Here is a 19,113-nt window from a genome sequence, read left to right as displayed (position 1 = left end):
ATCTGAAATATTTGGCTGGATGTACGTTGTGTGACCATACATTTAGAACTCTTGAATTATACAACAGAGGTTGCTTATGTTATAAAAATTTTTTTAATCAAAACTATTTTTCTTTTATAATATCTAGTCTTAATATATTTTGAAGCTTTAGAAAAAAATCTAAATTTATTGCAGTTTTAGTGTGAGGACACACTTACTCGGAGCATGGGTAATTTGTAGCAAGGTATCTTTGCTGACTTTGTAAATAGTTCCCAAAGCTAGCCTGTTAAGTGATAGAGATCACAGTAGGTCAGTGTGTTTGTCTAATGGCACCGTAAAATGGAGAAACGATCTGATAAATATAGAGCCTGGCTGGTGCATGTTCTTTAGGCAGTGATATTGTTATAGGCTTCAGATGTAAGGTTAATGACCTTGTGATCTTGGAAAAGATTGTAATATGTCACTGTCAGGAAAAGTTATAGGGAAGATAGAAAAATCTGAGAAAATCTAGACGTTAGATGAGTATAAGAGAGTCCATTGTAAGATCTAGACCTGGGTTGCATGCTACAGTTTTATTTGCTCCATTTTTATGTATAGGATCATACTGTAGCCTCAATCGCGCCAAGGTTACGACAACATAGCTCCACACTGATGTGCAGTAAACGGTTGTCAAGCTTCTATTTTATCTTTTGTGTACTTTTACATGTTTTTTCAGGTTTTGCGAAAAGCCAAAGCTTTTTCCACATACATCACATTTGTATGGTTTTTCTCCAGTATGACTCCTGGAATGTTGCTTGAGGTTCTCACTTTGAGTAAACTCTCTTCCACATTCTTGACATTTGTAAGGTTTTTCTCCACTGTGGATTCTTAAATGCATTTTCAAGTTCTGACAATGACTAAACACTTTACCACACAATATACATTTGTATGGTTTCTCTCCACTATGTACTCTTAAATGACTCTGGAGGTTTATCAGTGCAATGAACTCTTTACCACATTCTTCACATTTGTATTGTGTTTCACCATTATGTACTCTCAAGTGTCTCTTAAGGTTTGAAGTCTGATTAAACTTTCTTCCACAAATTTTACATTTAAATGGTTTTTCTCCGCTATGTGTTCTTAGGTGTAGCTTTAGTTCTCCCTTCTGTCTAAACAGTCTACCACACTCTTCACAATTGTAAGGTTTTTCTCCACTGTGGATTCTTAAGTGCAACTTCAAGTGCGGATTCTGACCAAACGTTTTACCACATATAACACATTTGTACGGTTTTTCTCCATAATGAATCATATAATGTGTTTTAAGATTCGCGTTTTGGGCAAATTCTTTACCACACTGATCACATTTGTACGGTTTTATTCCACTGTGCAGGTTTAAATGCTGCTTCAAGTTCCCCGTTTGAGCAAACATTCGACCACATACATGACATTTGAATGGTTTTTCTCCACTATGAATCCTTCTATGTATCGTTAGACTATAAACCCTAGTGAACTCCTTCCCACATTCCTCACATTTGTTTGTTTTCTTACTGCTTTGTGGTCTTAGGTGTACCTTCGAATTAAGCTTTGTTTGTAATTCTTTTTTTCCCTTTCGTGTCATATTTACCTCCTTTTATAACTGTAAGTTGGCTCAATCTCCCAGCTATACTTTAGCTGATTAGCCTATGAGAAGTCCCCCACGTGGCCGAATTTTTGCAACGGATTTTTTTTTATTATCTTTGTGTATCCCCATTGGGTCTGTGGTGTTGTACTTTATTACAATCATTTAGTGACAACAATTTATTAAATAATTGTTTTGAAATTTGGGGTTGATCTTTTCTTTAAGAATTTTATTGGCGCTTGCCTAGTCTGGTACCGTGCTTAGTATGCTCCTTCAATTGCACTCCGCTATGGTGGCAGGGTCCAGTTTCGTAAATTCAGGCTATGGTGTGACTTTTTCAGCTATTATTGTTTACTATTTATAGATATGGGTATATTTGTTAACTAGGTGTTTTGGGCTTGTGTTGTTCTTGAAATTGATGTCAGGCATGTACACCTTCCATAGTTGCTCTGCAGTATGTTGATAGTGAAATACCAATAGTTGGCTAGGAAGAAGAGCTAGCCTCCCATAGCAGTAGACACGTGTGTTCAAGGCAAGCCGAGTATCTCAAAAACGGCTTGGATGACAACTATTCTGAATTGCATCAAACTGTTTAGTAGACAATGTTTTTCAAAATTTTCATCCAGGGAAAGGGCTTGCGTTTGCACTGTGAGCACTACATGCTGTCAAAAATGGCATTTGGATGTGAAAAATGCAGGTATAAAATAGGGGTTGGGGTGCATAAACCTCTTCTGCTATGAACTGCCATTGACTTCTCTGGTCAAGTGAATACTATTCTTATGCTTTGTTTTAATATAGGTATCTAAAAATATGGACCTTTTTGACCTCACTTGTGTATTTGATTTTTTATGATTTTTTATACTAGGTCGCCAATTGCGGCATTAAATTTGTACATAAAAACTGGACCCTGCCCCCTATACTTGCGGAGTGCAACGCAGGGATCATACTAAGCAGGGAACCAGACTAGTGCTTGCCGAGATGCCCGGACTGGTACCTCGGCATTCCATATATCTAAAAGAAGAGATTATAGGGGTTGCACTGCCTTAAACACATGTCTCAGGCCGGTCTGCTTGCTGTTCGTCCCACTGTACCAGCAGGTATAATAGCTTTCAGGCAACGGCGATCAGCCTTGGTTATCAGCCTTGCTTAATTAAACTAAAAAATCCATTGAATACGACAACTAGTATGTACAAATTGATGTAAATAGGTAACATAAAAGGATTAATGATAAAAATATTTTTTTTTAATTAAATGTAAAAGCTATTTATTAAATTTATTATCAGGTTCTCCAGCTAGGGGCCGGTCATTGTAATGTGGTATTTTATAAGCGTCTGTCGACTACGATCAATCGTAGAATTTGAATGTATTACCGAAGAAGATAGATAGTAACTTACCAGATAAATATTGTTACTTGCTGGGGCTTAGACGACGACAAGAGAAGACATTCGAATTTAACCAAATAGAGCGCATATTCAGGAGCATGGTGTATGAACGTATTGTATTTTGAAGCAATAATTGATAGGCTGAGTTCAAATCCTAGCTTTGACCTGAGTTTCAACTTTAAATGGTTCGTGCTGCTGGAATAGTCGAGAACTCGCCTTGGGATTACTCGCCCCATGAATAGTCCTACAGTGTAAGACACTGCACAAGTTGGTTTTGTTTTAGTGCTAGTCCTGACGCACAAAACAAATATCAGCGTCATGGTCTTACATGTAGGACTAGCTCCATGGAGAACCTGTCCCTTGGAGAAATCATCATTCCAGGTGTCAGGAAAAGTCGCCCCGAAGATCATAGATACTAATTTAGAGGTATCGCCCAATGATGGATACCGCTTTATATGATCACCTCTTGAATTATTCCGTTACCGAATAACTGAGATACATCATGCTACATGTCTGAGGTATGATGCTCCAGTGCTAGACATCACTATAAACTGCCACATGCAGACATATCATATATACATACATACATTTAGGACTTAATCACGCTTAAATTCAGATATACCACACACACACACCTGTTCATTTCTATAGCAAGTGTTTACTTATGCCCTGTGTATGTTGGACTATTATTGCCGGTCATTGCAGAATAACTTTTTGCTGTTGTTGATTTTGTTTATATAGTACAAGTCACATAGGACATGTAGGCATTCAGCACCAACTATTTCAGTAATTGGTGCCATTTTTTATACTTTGATTCTACATACCTTTGAGTAGCAAGTATTCACTTCATTTAGATTCTTATACATCCATATTCCTTTGGAAGGACATTATTTCGATGCCCCAGGAGGTCCCAGTGGCAAAATCAATATTAAAGTACGTATATATTATGACAGAATGAACCTAAAGGTGTGATCCAATATAATCTGGATTAAATGGTGTGCACTATGATGTCATAATGAAAGCTACACATATTGATAAACAAATTCGTACTACCATCGATTGATGATTACACTGGACATGCTCTTATTTTGACCTAAATTCAGTACATGGCCACCATTGTAAAAGTCCATAGCGATAGATATTTGTCTGGAAGATTCATGGAGACAGTTAAGGTGCAGAGCATTCAGTAATTAGGATTGAATAGACTTTGGTTAAATAAAATTAGTGTTAAATTTTAAAAGAATTTATATTTAATTAAAAATGAGTAAATGCGCATACATGAGCCATGTGACTTGTACTATAGTAATGTCACCATTGTGTGGTGTTATATCATTATATCAGACTTGTTTGTTTGAAACTTATAAAAAACAAGATAACATAATAATCTTTGTTGTATCCTGGATAGTAACAACTTAAGTGCAGCCTCATTTATTTCAGCATATATCTGATAATTTACCTCATAAGCTTTGTATCCATCCCAAAAAAACATTGTAACTGTCTATTTACCTATTTATTTTAAATGATCCCAATTATTTTCATTGGAATTTAATATTTGCCTCATATTTTTAGTAATAATGAAATTATATCACCAAATACCCTTTTTTATAGAAACAAACCTGGCTTAGAATAACTTAAATATGAGTATCTGAAGGCTTCACTCCATCTGTTTGTGCACTAACTTCACAGATGTGCATCAGCACCCCTACCCCCTCAATCAACTATGTAAGATGTTTTTGAGGTGTAAAATCCAGCACTTTTTTATTTCTACATGCAATGTTACCTACATTTTAAGCTTCACCTGCTGGAGCTTATGCAACTGGTACATGAAGCAAATTGGTGATAACTATGCCAGTATTTATTGACAATTTCATCTGCTTTGAGAATTGATATTATTAATGATAACTGATTGATTTCTTTGTGAACACTTAAGGTATAAATTTGACAGTCTTACTCAGTATACAAGTAAGATCTTTCACTTCTCCAGAGAAGCTCTCTAACTCTATCTCTCTCTCTCTTCAGTCAGTCTGGAGTGAATTCACCAACCAACCTCGGGCTAGTTTTCCCTAAGCGAGTTCTCCTTTGGTAAGTTTTCCATTCGCCAAATACATGCCACATAACGTAAGATGCGACATTTAGTCCAGGGTATATAAATAGATCGTTTTTTATGTCCTTGTATTATTAATATTTGCATCTTTAATATATTTTATTTCTTTCAAACACATATTATCTGCAATAATACACTTATAAGTAATAATTACAAAAATTATCCCCCCAAAATTATAATACAATACTTAGTGAAGTTTTTTAAAGATTATTTTTATGTTACAACAGAGTTGTTTTCCCCTTAGATTAAAATATTTAAATGAAAGATTTCATTATGTATGGTTTTCAATTAGATTAATTATTCCTAAACTATTTGCATATCCACCCATATGTAGAGATGTCAAAATTTTGGGAAATTTCTACCAGGTACCTGTCAGTCCTATCAATCAGTTACCTGGGTACCCAATCAAATGAAAATCGTATTAAATGTTAACCTGAACTCCTTTGTTGTAGGTTCACATGTGCTAACCCCCTATGAAGGTATAAGCATAATTATTACTAATATAAGCAGCAAAAAAGCATAAAAAGAGCAATATACAGCACTCCCTTGATAACTCATGCATAACAGGTCCAAAAACAGACTGCGCTATAGGCAAGGGTGTAATTTATCGATGGACCTACATAACTATATGAAATGATGCCATCCTTGCTTGACACTGTGAAAGCCTCTAAGGGGGGTAGGGCTAGCTGGTCTGTTTAATGGCTGAATACTTATTTTAAAATCTTGTTGGCAATAACTGTCAATAAAGTGCTTTGTCTAATTAAGTTATTTGCTTTTATGTAAAAATGACCTTTATAGTCAAGACGCCCAACCACTGAGAGATCAATAACAATTCCAACAGGTTTCAATTACCAACTTTAATTGCGATTTCCTCTGTTCAACAAATACGGGTCAAATTTTTGGTACTTTCTAGTAAAATAAAATGGGCTCTACAACTGACCCCATGTTATAAGTGGGTCTGCTACTTACCTGGATCAGTGGTTAAAAGTTTCGTCTCAAATCGTCTAAATTCATTTGGATTAGTAGTTACACTGTATTTACAGTTTGTTTTTGGACACCGTTTCGGTGAGGGGGGCAAATATAACATTTATATGCTTTGTAATTTTCGGATCTTGCTCCCACTATAATTTTTTCTACATCTTATGCTAACAGCTGCCTCGCTTGGCACTCAGCATTAAGAGGTTAGTGTTAGGACTGGTCGGCCTGGTGTCAGGATAATGTGACTGGTTGGGGACATCATGCTACCTGTCAGCGGCATGATGCCCCTTTGCTAGACATCGCTATTAAACTGTCACACTGCAGACATCGTAACGCTATTACTTAAATTTTTTTAAAGCTACATTAAAAATCCAAATCACACACACACACACCTGTTTTTCATTCATTATCCATTCCATGGTATTGGACAAAATACTTTTTTTCTTTATTACAGCATGTCATCATGTGAGCTAACAGTAATTTCGTTATGGACGGGGGGGTGGGGGGGGGCCCACAAATTTATCTTCCCCTGTATGTTTTCAGACACCTAATTAAAGAATTTAATGTCTTTGGACGACCAAAAAAGTAATTATTTGTTGCCGTCTGAAAACACTGTAAATACCGTAGTACAATAGTAGAGACAAAAGAAATTGATAGATTATTTATGCGTAACACTCACTTTAACTAGTCTACATGTCTACAGTAACTTTCGTGAATAGTTGTAAAGTCCAAATGATGATTGTTGTATTATACTCGACCAGCAATGGTTCGTCCCTCAATGTCAGTCCAGTGCAACATGTTTTTAAGTTTAACAAAATCCCTCTCCTAACATTTTTCAGTTGTATAACATCCATCAGTCACATCTATTCATCCCAGTTTGAGGGTTTATTTTATTGCCACTAAAACACTTGTGTGTTCACTAGTACTTTCAAGACTGGACTTTTGTAACTCAATTCTGTCTGGTTCATCTCAATATCTACTCCAGAAACTTCAAAAAGTTCAAAACACAGCTGCTTGGATCATATTTAGAGCACCACAATCAGAGTACACCTCCCCGCTGCTCTGTACCCTACATTGGCTATCCATTCGATCCAGAATCAAACACAAAATTTGTTCTCTGTGCTATGTTTCACTGTCTGACTCTAGTCCAACATACCTATCCGATCTCACCCATGTGTACACACCAGCAAGATACTTATGCTCCTCTTCTGATAATCGTATACTCATTATTCATACTATGGAAACAAAGTCATATGGACAGCGTTCTTTTGCATACCAGGGCCCAGCAACGTGGAATGAATTGCCCACTGAACTTAGACACAAAGACACAGTGATCACATTCAATCTCAAAACTCACTTATTTCAACTGCAAGAACAAACTTAAAGACCTAATAATGTTTCCTACCTGAAATATTCTCAGCATGTTTTTTATTTTTTAATTATTTTCTAATTTCATGGCATTTGTTTTTGTAATAATATTATTATATGTTTTTTATCTTATAGGTGTTGTCTAATGTTGTAAAGCGCTTAGAGCTTCTAAAGATTAGATTATTATTATTATTATTATTATTATTAATGTCTGGCACCAATTATTTTCAATCTAGACTGGTTCACTATGTATGTAGTATAAAAATAGAATGAAAATCTGACAAGTTGTTTCGATACGAGAAACCTGTCTGTTTTCTTGGAACTGTTTCATATAAAAAAAATCATGCAAAAATTACACATTTACACATGTGAATTTTTATTTGAATTTTTTTCTCAGTGTTATAAAATAACAGATTTTTTTTACCCTTAATTTTAAACATTTCAGTGAAAAATTTAATTCTGTATAGTTTGTTCAATTTTTCCAAACATGATATAAGAAGTGTATGTTATGGTAACCACATTTTTGTGTTACATTTGCCGTGACAAAAAATATCTGACTTAGATTTCCTGGTATTAAAAAAAACCACAGTAAACATATGAGCAGCGTCCCTGACTTGAACAGCTAAGACTCACTCCAGGGCCACAAACTTGAGGCAATAATGGCATTTAGTTAAACTGGGCATTTCTATTGTGCTTTCTTTTATTTGAATTGTACTACGTATTTTAATTTTATTTCATCAAATATTTCTTAATCAGTACTTACTGTTGCTGTTGATGAGAGGTATTGACGAGTTGATGTCATCTGGAACTCAAAACAGGTGCATTTAGGTCGTGACAAAAATGGCACACAATCTGAAATATCAGCGTTGATTCTTAAATAGGTTGCATGAGAAAGGAGAGAAGTGTCCTCCCTTGTATTATTATATAGTCCATGTATGATAAGTAAATTGTAAGGAACCATATGAGCCCCTTTGATGATGAACAAATGAGCACACAACACAATCTTCAAACTGAAATCATTTTTATGTGTCTCGATTTGAACTTGGAAAACTTATTTTTTTAATGGGTACCCGGTTGTACATTATTTTACCTGGGTTATTATCAATATGTGAATACCTGTGTACCTGTTAGCATCTTTACCCATTTGTTTGTAACCTCTACCAATTTTGAAAACAAAAAGCATCAACAATATAAAAAATTCACAAAAGTTTGTCATTTCATTCAATGTTTTATAATTTCTAACCTGATTGACATCAAGGGGTCCCTAACACTGTCCGATTATTGGTATTTCAATGCAAACAGGAGCTTCTGATGTAAACAGACTGCTCGGTGTCCATTTCTTATTTCTAGAATAGTCTATTTCAGCCAAAACTGTGTCTATATCCAATATTTGCAATTTCTAGTTTTAATATTTCTAAAAGAAATTGAACACATAAATAGGAAGAACTCTTGTATACATTTGTTAAAGAGATGTAAATCCAAAATTTTCGGAATTATTTGATTTCAAAGAGGATAAACTACATCACATACATTGCTTGTGAACATTGACTGGCCTAAGGAGATATGGTGACCATGTTGCTAGAGATTCAAAATCAAAATGCGTGTGATTTGGATTTTTAACGTAGCTTTAAAAAACATTCAGTCATATCGCTACGATGTCTGCAGTGTGACAGTTTATAGTGATGTCTAGCACTGGGGCATCATGCCGCAGACATGTAGCTTGAAATCCCACCCAGTCACATTATCCTGACACCAGGCCGACCAGTCCTAACACTAACCTCTTAATGCTGAGTGCCAAGCAAGGCAACTGTTAGTGCCATTTTTTAAGTCTTTGGTATGACTCGGCCGTGAATCAAACCCACAACCTCCTGCATCTGAGGCGGACGCTATAACCACTAGGCCACCAGAGCGGTGATTGAAAATGCCAATAAGTTGACTGTTTGGGAACCCCTAGTGACGATCAGATTAAAAATTATAAATCAGTGAATGAAATGACTACGTTCTGTGCATTTTTTATATTCTTGATGCCTTTTAATATTAAAAGGTGGTAGAAACAAATGGGATGGTGCAAGAATACTATAACATGGTATAAAAAGTGTATATTATAGTAACCAAGTTTTGCTTTGCCTTTGCCTTCAAAACAATATCCGTCATGGCTTTCCTCAAATAAAAAGATAAAGAAAACCAACACAACCATATGCCCTGACTTAAACAGCCAACACTCACTCCAGAGCAACAAACTTGTTGCAAATATGGCATTAGTTAAACTGGACATTTCCATTTTGTTTTCTATTATTGTAATCACGGTATATTTTGATATTTTATTTTGTCAAATATTTCTTAATCAGCACTTACTATCAGTATTAAAAAAATAGGTGTTGATTCAGTTGGTGACATAATGATTTTGAAACAGGGATGTAAGGTTGCAAGAGACATGGGTAGCAAATCAAGGACTGGTGCAAAGTTAAGACAGTCGATGATACTGTGCAGATGTACACAAAACACTGCAGGAAATAAGCAGTAAACAGGTGATATTATGTAAGAAATCCACTTTCAAACTTCTAATACAGTTTTTTTGCCAACTAGTTTGAACATAACATAAAAAGATTTGTTTGTTTTGAGTGGAGAACAGAAAAAGATCATCGATTGGATTTGTTACCCATTATATTTACTCAATATCTATTTTAAAATGTCTGTTTCTGGAGGAGATAAAGGACTGTAACATTGTGCAAGTTTTTACAACAGTGACCTGCAGAAACCTGAACGACTAACATGCTTAAGCAATTAAGCCGGTTTCATGATCATCCAGATGTATTGGGCAGAAGCTAAGATAGGTCCGAATTTAGCATTTAGTATTTGGATAATCACATTACTTAAATAATCATGCTAAAAATGCTACTTATTAAGCCTGCCTTTTTTCATTAGCAAGGTGTAACAGGATTGTCTTACCAGAGGTCTCTGTTCTATCAAATCAGTTGGCCATTTTAATGCATGTTTCTTTCTAACATGTTAATTATAGGTATGATAATCATGTTTCCTGTTAAACTTCAAAGTGTTGTCCTGCAGTATTACTCTACGTCTTTGTGCAAACATTTAGAGATAGAAACAGAACTCTAGAATATTATGATTATAAAAAGGGATTTCTCAGATAAGGAAAAGTGTTGCTGTAAAATGTAATCATTTGCAACAATTAGTATATTTCGTAGTTCAGGTATGTGGTAGCCATACAGATAGCTTTACGTAAATTATATACTTGGTGGCCAGTTCAATAGACTTTATAAATGAGGCAAGAATTGTCTTTTCCAATTAAATTGAAAAGGAACTATTGAATAGCCTTGGTGAATAAATATAAATATATATAATAAAACAATATTAGTTCTACATTCCTTTGTCAACCTATCCAGATATCAATCATTACTTCAATATTGTGGCCATACATTGATTTAACTATAAGATGGTTGTTGTTGTTGTTGTTGCTTTAGGGTTTAACGCCATTTTTCAGCACAAGATAGGCTATACATGGCGGTCAGTATAACTGGTGGAGGAAGAACCCTGGAAAACACAGGGAAGAACCACCGACCCACGAGAAGCTACTGGCAGGCTTTCCCACATACCCACGCTAGCCGAGCCTTGGACTCGAACCCATGCAGACATAGGTGAGATGGCAGTGATCCGGAACGGTGAGCGCTTTAGACTATAAGATGGACAATGTATGTATCTTTTGTCTCCATTAATGATCAAGATGTTCATGTATTACAATTTGTTTTTATTTAGCTGAACACTGGCAGTTTGTTTTGGGAGAATATCCCCTGGGCTGACAGTGTCCACCATTGTGCTGAATCTGCAAGTGGATTTAAAGTTCTGTCATGGCAGGTTAGTGAAAAACCTATCAACAACAATTTTATTTTAATGCTGATGGATCTCACTTTATTAAAATGATAGTTTTATTTCCTTTCTTATTCTTTTTAAAAACATTGAATATACCATATTTACGGTATACATTGGGACAGCTTAAATTAATTTTTAAAATAATGTTTTGGTGAACTGTTTTTATGAGTTTTAGGTTGTGGGACAACTTTTAAATCATTCAAAAAGTACATGTCAGTGAACGCACTCAAATTTAAAATGTAATAAAGTGTGTTCCTGAGATAAAACACTTTTATCCACTGCAGCATCTTCTCATCAACACAACCATTCTCCTGTACACATACAATCCATGCTTTCGATGCATGAATGCTTTTTAGCTTCCTCATGCTGTTACAATTACCACTAGTGACAGCTCCTCTCCTGAAGTGGAAACTGCAAAGACTAAAGTAAGACATTTTGTCTGCGCAGTTGATGAAAATTTTCACTTTTAAGACTGGCCTGATTGCTGCGACACTGATGGGTTTCTTGTCATTGTTCTTGAATTAAATATATTGAGAATTATATGTTCTTTCTGTATCTGTCTTTCATTTAATATTATTTAATATTTGTACAACAACATTAAAAAGAAGTTTGTTGTTGATATCAGATGATTATTGGACTTCTGATATCGTTGTTGGAGTTGTGAAGTCAACACAAATGGCTGAATTCATCTGACTAGTAACACATATGGCAAGTACCGGGTCATGTTTCATCTATGGTGTAGTTTTGTCTAGTCTGTCAGTGGGTTAAAGACATAATGATTATAATACTTGCCATATTTGCCATTTTTGAGAAAATAAATCATTTTCCTATTGATTAAATAAGATAGCTTAAATTTGCTTGGGCTGCTGGTAAGTGACTACCATATGCCATTACCACACAGTGGCAGCAAATTCCTATTTTTTTTTTATGCAATTGCTCGGACCTCACACCTGAACCTAGAAAACCAAATGTAAAAAATAGGATTTGTATATTCATAGGATATTCGGATTAGAAAACGGACTGCTTTTCATTTTAAGCTAAATTTTGTTGTCCAGAATTTTGAATTGCTTAGCTGAACTTTGGTGTGAAACTATTACACAGTGACATGTAGCTTGAAGCATTGGTTTCAGATCTTAAATAGAACACAGGAGAAATGGGAAATTGTCATCCCTTTTATTATATATTCAAAAACAAAACGAGCCCCTGTATCAGTACAAGTTTGGGGACTGGTTTATCAGTTACAAGAAGACAATTTGATTTTAAAGAAATTCAGTTGTTTATGCAGCAGTTATCATTTTGAAGGCCTTTTTTTCAAAATTTAAATCAACCCTTTTTGTAAATGTTTTTAAATGATTGATGTTAAACTAGATCATCTTAATGAGGTTAGGTCGTTTGAAAAATTTTGTTTGGGTTTTGGCACAGGTAAATTTAAAGTTGTTTCCACATAACAACATAGTGCAGGTCAGCATGGTAAAATTAGAATTTGTATTCTGTACGTTGAAATGACTTTACATGCCAATTTATATGAGTATAGTCAAACTTGTTTTGTGTGATACATTTCATGGTTTTGCACATACTCATCTTTTCTGACTATTTTGGAGAGTCTCGAATGATAAACAGCTTTAGATTTAGAAAATGCATGTTTTATAATTCAAAATGTTCTTTAATTCCATTCATTAATGGTCATATGTGAATCTTGAACAAAGTAATTTCATCCTGGAAATGACCTGAACATTTATCTTTTGAAAAGCATGGGAACCATGTTTGTAACTACTGCTTTTACAGTTGACCAGTGAAGGTAAAATCTGATATTTAGATTTGATCAATTTTTCCATCACTATGCTAGAATTATTATAAATAATAAGCTATTATATTTTTTTTAAATGCAGCATGGGTAACATGTGTATACTTTTCCTTTTGCAGTAACATTATAACTGTTGAAACTGTTCTTTCATTGTAGGTATTCTGCTGTCCTGGTTGTCCTGTGAAATTCACTAATGAAGACTTTATTTTGAACCATTAATTGCGCAGACATGTTCCTTATAGAATGAGAATGGAGATGATTTGTATGTTTCTTGAAGCATTTATTGCAAAATCTGAACTAACTGCAGATCTGTTTACCCGTCCATATTTTACCGTATTTGTACAGAATAAAGTCCGGGGCCCCAAGTGGCCAAGTGATCTAAAGCGCTCTTTGTTACGGATCACTGCCATCTCACCTCTGTCTGCGGCGGTTCGTGTCTAAGATTCAGCCAATGTGGGTATGTGAGAAAGTTTGCCAGTAGCTTCTCGAGGGTTGGTGGTTCTTTCCGGGGTTTTCCCGGGTTCTTCCTCCACCATTAATACTGGCCGCCATGTATAGCCTATCGTGTGCTGAAAAATGGCGTTAAACCCCACAACAACAACAACCACCATTAATACTGGCCGCCATGTATAGCCTATTGTGCTGAAAAATGGCGTTAAACCCCACAACAACAACAACAACAACCACCATTAATACTGGCCGCCATGTATAGCCTATCGTGTGCTGAAAAATGGCGTTAAACCCCACAACAACAACAACAACAGAATAAAGTCCCTCGGTATGGTCATTGATAGGAGAATATGATATGAGGATGCATTTATTATTAATATTTTTGAATTACTTTGTAGTGGTTTTTATTCCATTTTGTTTTGTTGTATCATCTCTTCAATCCGCGTCCGTGTCTGCAGTCTGTGCCACATCATTGATTTTAACATTCTCTGCATCCGGTTGTTTAAACAAAGAAAATTGTCGATGATAAGAAAGTTTCAGCATGAAAATAGAAAGTCTAAAATTAGAAAACAGCATTTTCTACCAGTTTATAATACTCTGTGGCCATGCCTTAAACCATCGTCTGAAAGAGAACTTAGACTCTTCCTGTGCACGTGGTGGATGGAATGACTATTCACGGCATCTGGAATCAGAAAATCATGCAAAATTGGAATCATTAGTGAAGGGAAATATAAATGTTTTGTCAGTGATGAAGGGAAAGAAGTCAGTGATCAACACATATTTCAAAAGCAAATTACACAGGCTGAGGCGATTCTCTGAGTTGATCATAAATATGAATTTGTCATTGAGCACAGCTGACAAGTTAACAGAAGCGATGACAAATATGTTCCCAGATTCCAAAATTGCAGAAGGTATTTAGAAGCAATCCATTACTGTAAATGTTAACAAAGCTGATATCAGATTTTATGAAATAAATAAGATTGCCTTCACATACCTAGATGAACTTATTATTTTCTGAGAGGATGGGTGGTGGTAACAATTTATGTCATAATGTTTTGTACTAAGTCTTCCTTAACCATGTAAAATGTAGAGATTTGGCTTTATTTTAAATATTATATGTATGAAGCTGAGAAAACAGATTTTCTAGAGAAAGTAACAGAGGTAAATAACAGAAAGCATTTGGGTGTATGGAGGTATTCCTTTGTGGGTTTTGATCACTGTAATATAAACATGTTTAAGTCAATGGTCAATATCTGCAGATTTTGCTTAGAACACAGAGGTGCCTGAATATCAATGTCTTTACAAACTAGGAGTTATTTACAGAATAGTGTGGGGCGCCGAATGGTCTAAAGCACTCTCCGTTACAGATCACCTCACCTGTGTTTGTGTGGGTTTGAGTCTCGGATTCAGCCAATGTGTGTATGTGAGAAAGCTTGCCAGTAGCTTCTCGTGGGTCGGTGGTTCTTTCCGGGGTTTTCCCGGGTTCTTCCTCCACCATTAATACTGGCCGCCATGTATAGCCTATCGTGTGCTGAAAAATGGCGTTAAACCCTACAACAACAACAACAAAATAGTGTATCATCAGTATGTCATGCAATACTACATAATGGCAGGGACCGTCCTGGTCTTCGCCAATGTCGCAAATTGCGATTTTTTTTCCTTATTGGCGACAAAAATATCCCATCTGGCGATTTTTTTGGCGACAGACTTTTTGGTTATTTAATTTGTACATACAATCATGGATTTGGACTGGATAAATTAAAAGGGAGAATGAAAGGAATCGACAAACTTGACTAAGCAATGCATTGGAATCAATCTGTTACACAAACAATCCTTTGTTCGTATTGACAACCCCATCTTTACCATGCATTGTTACATCATAATCTGCTTATGCTGACATTTGGGCTGAGTACTGCATGCTGTGATACAGTCAATCATGCTACCGAACTATACCTACAACTGACCGACTTCTGAAGACGCAAACAGAACAGATACAATTAATTGAATGGCTAATCCTTCTGTTGTTTATTTTTGTTGTTGTTGACATATACCAATACAATAGTTTTGCTGAACCTTCATAGAAAACTGATAACCTTTGAAGTACCGACTACTGCGTATAAATACAAAGCAAATGGAAAAAATCTCAATCACAATTATATCTGTCGCCAGCGCAGCATTTTGCTCATTGATCTTTTCCTTTTGCCATCAATCCGTGTTACAGCTGCAGAGACTTAAACTCCGCAACAAGAAATAGCAAAAAAAAAACAGTTTTGCATAATTAATAATAATTATTTATTTCTCAAAATACAGGAGTGAAAGAATCCCTAAATTGGGTGTGAATTTATGCTTATATATACGGTCCAATATTGCCAGGTGTTGACTCATGTAAGTTTCATTCGTGGGAATGGAGATTCTATTTTGCTTGTCGAGAAAATTTATACAGCATTCAGTGATCATTCTTGGGATTTAGGAAGCAATTCACTACAAGCTTTGTGAAGCTAGCCATAAGGTGGGGGGGGGCTGCTGAGAGACTACTGGTGTCACCTGTCAGCACTGTAGACTGTGAACGTGGATTCAGTAAGATGAACCTCATAAAAACTGACATCAGAAATAAACTCTGCATCTCATCTCTCAAGAATTTAATGAGAATCAGCATGTACAGATGTGAAAATTAGACTTTAAAACTGCATTCAACAAGTGGGCAGCCCTAAAATCGCGACGGATCTTCATGCAACACTTTGTAACCTTTTGTTAATGCTTGTTGTAATTAGAGTATTAACTAACTCATCTTTTGTAATTTTCATTGCCTGTTATATTAACACTTGAAAAAATGTACACAACTTGTTCTGGCAACACTTTTTGAAAATTGGTGACAAAATATTGAGGTTGGCGATTTTTTGGGCGACAGCTTTTTAAAAGCCAGGACTATCCCTGAATGGTAATTATAGTGTATTTATAGTGTCTACAGTTTGTGCCCTGTTTCATAGGTGATATGTGCTAAGATGCTAGAAACACTGAATGAAAATACTGACAGACACTGCTTAAAATACTGACAAGAAAATGTATGGGGAAACAAGTCTGTAACTGTTCAAATTAGCCCAATTAATTTGCTTCTTCTGGGCACCATAAATGCATTAGAATTTTATTGTATTATATATTTGGTGTTTTCTGTGATACAAAGTTTTATTGGTTGCATTTTTGAGTATAAGTACAAAAGTATTTTTTTTGCTTAAAGAACTAATCAGCTTTTTATTTCCTCCATATAAACTTTTTTGGATAGAATGTGAAAATGTGAATTGTTAATTTTGAAACAATACAATATCAATGTATTATGTATTATATATATATATTTGTGTTACATAAAAATGTGAACTAAAAATATTTATTTTGGGTCCTTGGGTTATGGCTGTCATCAACAGTTTTGAATGAGGAAAATTTGTACTACTTCACTATTTTCCTATTTTTACTGAAAACCCTACTTAACTAACTCAGTTGTGCATTTTTTTAATTAAATTAAACAGATTCTTGTAAAACTCAGTTTGGCTCACATTGTATTTATTGATCACTCATTCGAAAAATCACCCATAACATCTTTATCACATTTGACTTTTTCACTGAAACATTTTAATTGACATCTATTGTGCTTTGCACTTTTTGATTTGTAAACAGTGCATCTTTCCTTGTGATAACCTGTCCTGCAAACAATCCACTGGTTTTTGTTGGTATCAGGGCCATCTCTTACATGTATTACAAGCTGCAGTTGTTTGATCTTTGTTGGCATCGTGCCACAGAAACTTCTGCAGCCAAGAATCTTTGAAGTTCTATTTCTTTATTTATCATATTTCATGTTAAAGTCAGGTTTAGTTTTAAGCCTTTTTTTGTTAATAAAACATTGTATTCAACTTTTCTTCATCTTTCACAGTCTTTATAAGAAAACAATCCATCCAGATGCATTCTGTGGAAAAGCCATCATAGTCGCACATAAAATGGTTTCAAGGAATCAATTGACTGGTTCAAAACAGCAGATTCCTTTTGGGGGAAACCCTATCCTCCAGTTAGTGAAATTTGTTCTTTTGTAAAACAGCACTGTCTGCTTCCATTGTTTGTATCTACAAAACCTATTGCTGCTTTCAGCCCTAATTAATACATTTCAGTAAATAGACAATGCACTGGTATTGTACATGCTGGTAAGAATGAATGACATTTGAACATTTAATTTAAAGAGACAAATCCCACTGGAATATATGCGGGGTGAGGTGGAGCTCATTCCATCGGAGAGGGAAACGGCGTCCGAAGCCCACCTTCGGTGGAAATATATATTCCCACACCCTATATGGTGGAATAACAGGAATATGCTCATAATTAAAAACAAAATCTGAAACATGCATAGTACATAAATAATACCAAGAGCAAATTTTCAAAACAAAACCAAAAACTGCCATCTAATAAAACCCCTCCACCAAGTAATACGATGAAAAACCAGTCCACAAACATTTCAGATTTATACTCCACTAACGATACATCTTTATACTTATTGCATCATATAATCCCCTCTAAAACCTTTAAAAAGTTCATCATCTCTTTATTTATGGTCGTGACCCGATAAGAAGTGATAACTCTTCTTTTCCTCTATCAATTTGTCATAAGCACAGTCCGTGTACATTAACAAACTAGAGGAAGATGAAACATTTCGGAGCAGCAATCCTTGGATCAACATGAACCATCATGCGGCGACCAGGCGCAGCCCTTGACGACCTTCCTATCCGTGACCTCTTCCCGATATGTCAATTAAGAACCTTTCAATGCGTACATAAAGGTGTATGAAACGCTGAAATGTTAACAAACAACGAGAAATTTAGTAGTACGCCTTGCGTACATGAACCAGTCGCACATGGCCAAATGACTGCACAGGTCTTAACTCGAAGATTACTCGTCCAAAATTATAAAGCCAGCAAACACTTCCAAAATGGAAGCCTGCACACAGTTATGTCACTATCGAAGAAAGAACACCTCCATCACTGATGTTGAACATTACATCTTACCCCAATACCATTCACGTGAAGAGTGTGAAGGACTTCTTAAAAACCTTGAATGTGTTGATCAGAACAGTGACGGAAGAGGAGACTGTCAAAATCAAGTGGGCGTTGGAGGAGGAAAATTTGGTACGGGAAGGAGCGAAGAGAGAGAGAGAGAGAAAGGATTTCAGTTTCTAAAATAAAGGTCTCCGAGGTTGTAAGAGAGGCTGCAACAGAGGGAATGCAACAACAGTAACTACCTATCATTCATGAAGAGGAGGAGGATTGGGAGATGGCTGCAAATAAGTCTCATTTTACGAGCAATCTCTTCTTCCACATAACAACGGATTTTTGAGACTAGGCGTGCTCTCTCTCTCTGACAGTGCAGTTGACCTGGATACTGATAATTATCAATGATCTGGTACAAAACCAAAATGGCCCTTTTCAGGGCCACCCCCCATCTCTTCAGAATGAAGGATCCTACTCCAATCATTTTTACACAATGTGTATAATTTTATGCTTTTTTTACGGCCATGTCTGCTTAAAAC

General features: G+C 35.6%; 1 protein-coding gene and 1 long non-coding RNA gene across 3 annotated transcripts in view; one reads left to right on the top strand and one right to left on the bottom strand.

The window, feature by feature from the left end:
* Positions 1-1,642, bottom strand: part of LOC149784296 (uncharacterized) — a 29,890-nt gene extending 28,248 nt beyond the window's left edge. Inside the window, exon 1 of the mRNA XM_089932972.1 lies at positions 677-1,642. Coding sequence (XP_089789098.1) covers positions 677-1,576 — 900 coding nt within the window. The 5' untranslated portion in view covers positions 1,577-1,642. The remainder of the gene's footprint in view (positions 1-676) is intronic.
* A 1,261-nt stretch (positions 1,643-2,903) lies between these two features.
* On the top strand, positions 2,904-17,083 carry LOC149784295 (uncharacterized). Of its 2 annotated transcripts, none has more exons than XR_016413840.1 (4): positions 2,904-3,061; positions 4,978-5,040; positions 11,183-11,281; positions 13,257-17,083. It is a non-coding gene; the product is annotated as an uncharacterized LOC149784295 (long non-coding RNA). The 2 variants fall into 2 exon arrangements; XR_016413839.1 differs by having other exon boundaries at positions 2,904-3,476.
* Positions 17,084-19,113: the final 2,030 nt, after the last annotated feature.

Source organism: Sinohyriopsis cumingii, chromosome 14, assembly GCF_028554795.1.
Source record: "Sinohyriopsis cumingii isolate HCF-2022 chromosome 14, ASM2855479v2, whole genome shotgun sequence".
NCBI lineage: Eukaryota > Metazoa > Mollusca > Bivalvia > Unionida > Unionidae > Sinohyriopsis > Sinohyriopsis cumingii.
The sequence above is the reverse complement of the archived record's forward strand: the minus strand, read 5'-3'. Positions and strand labels throughout refer to the sequence as shown.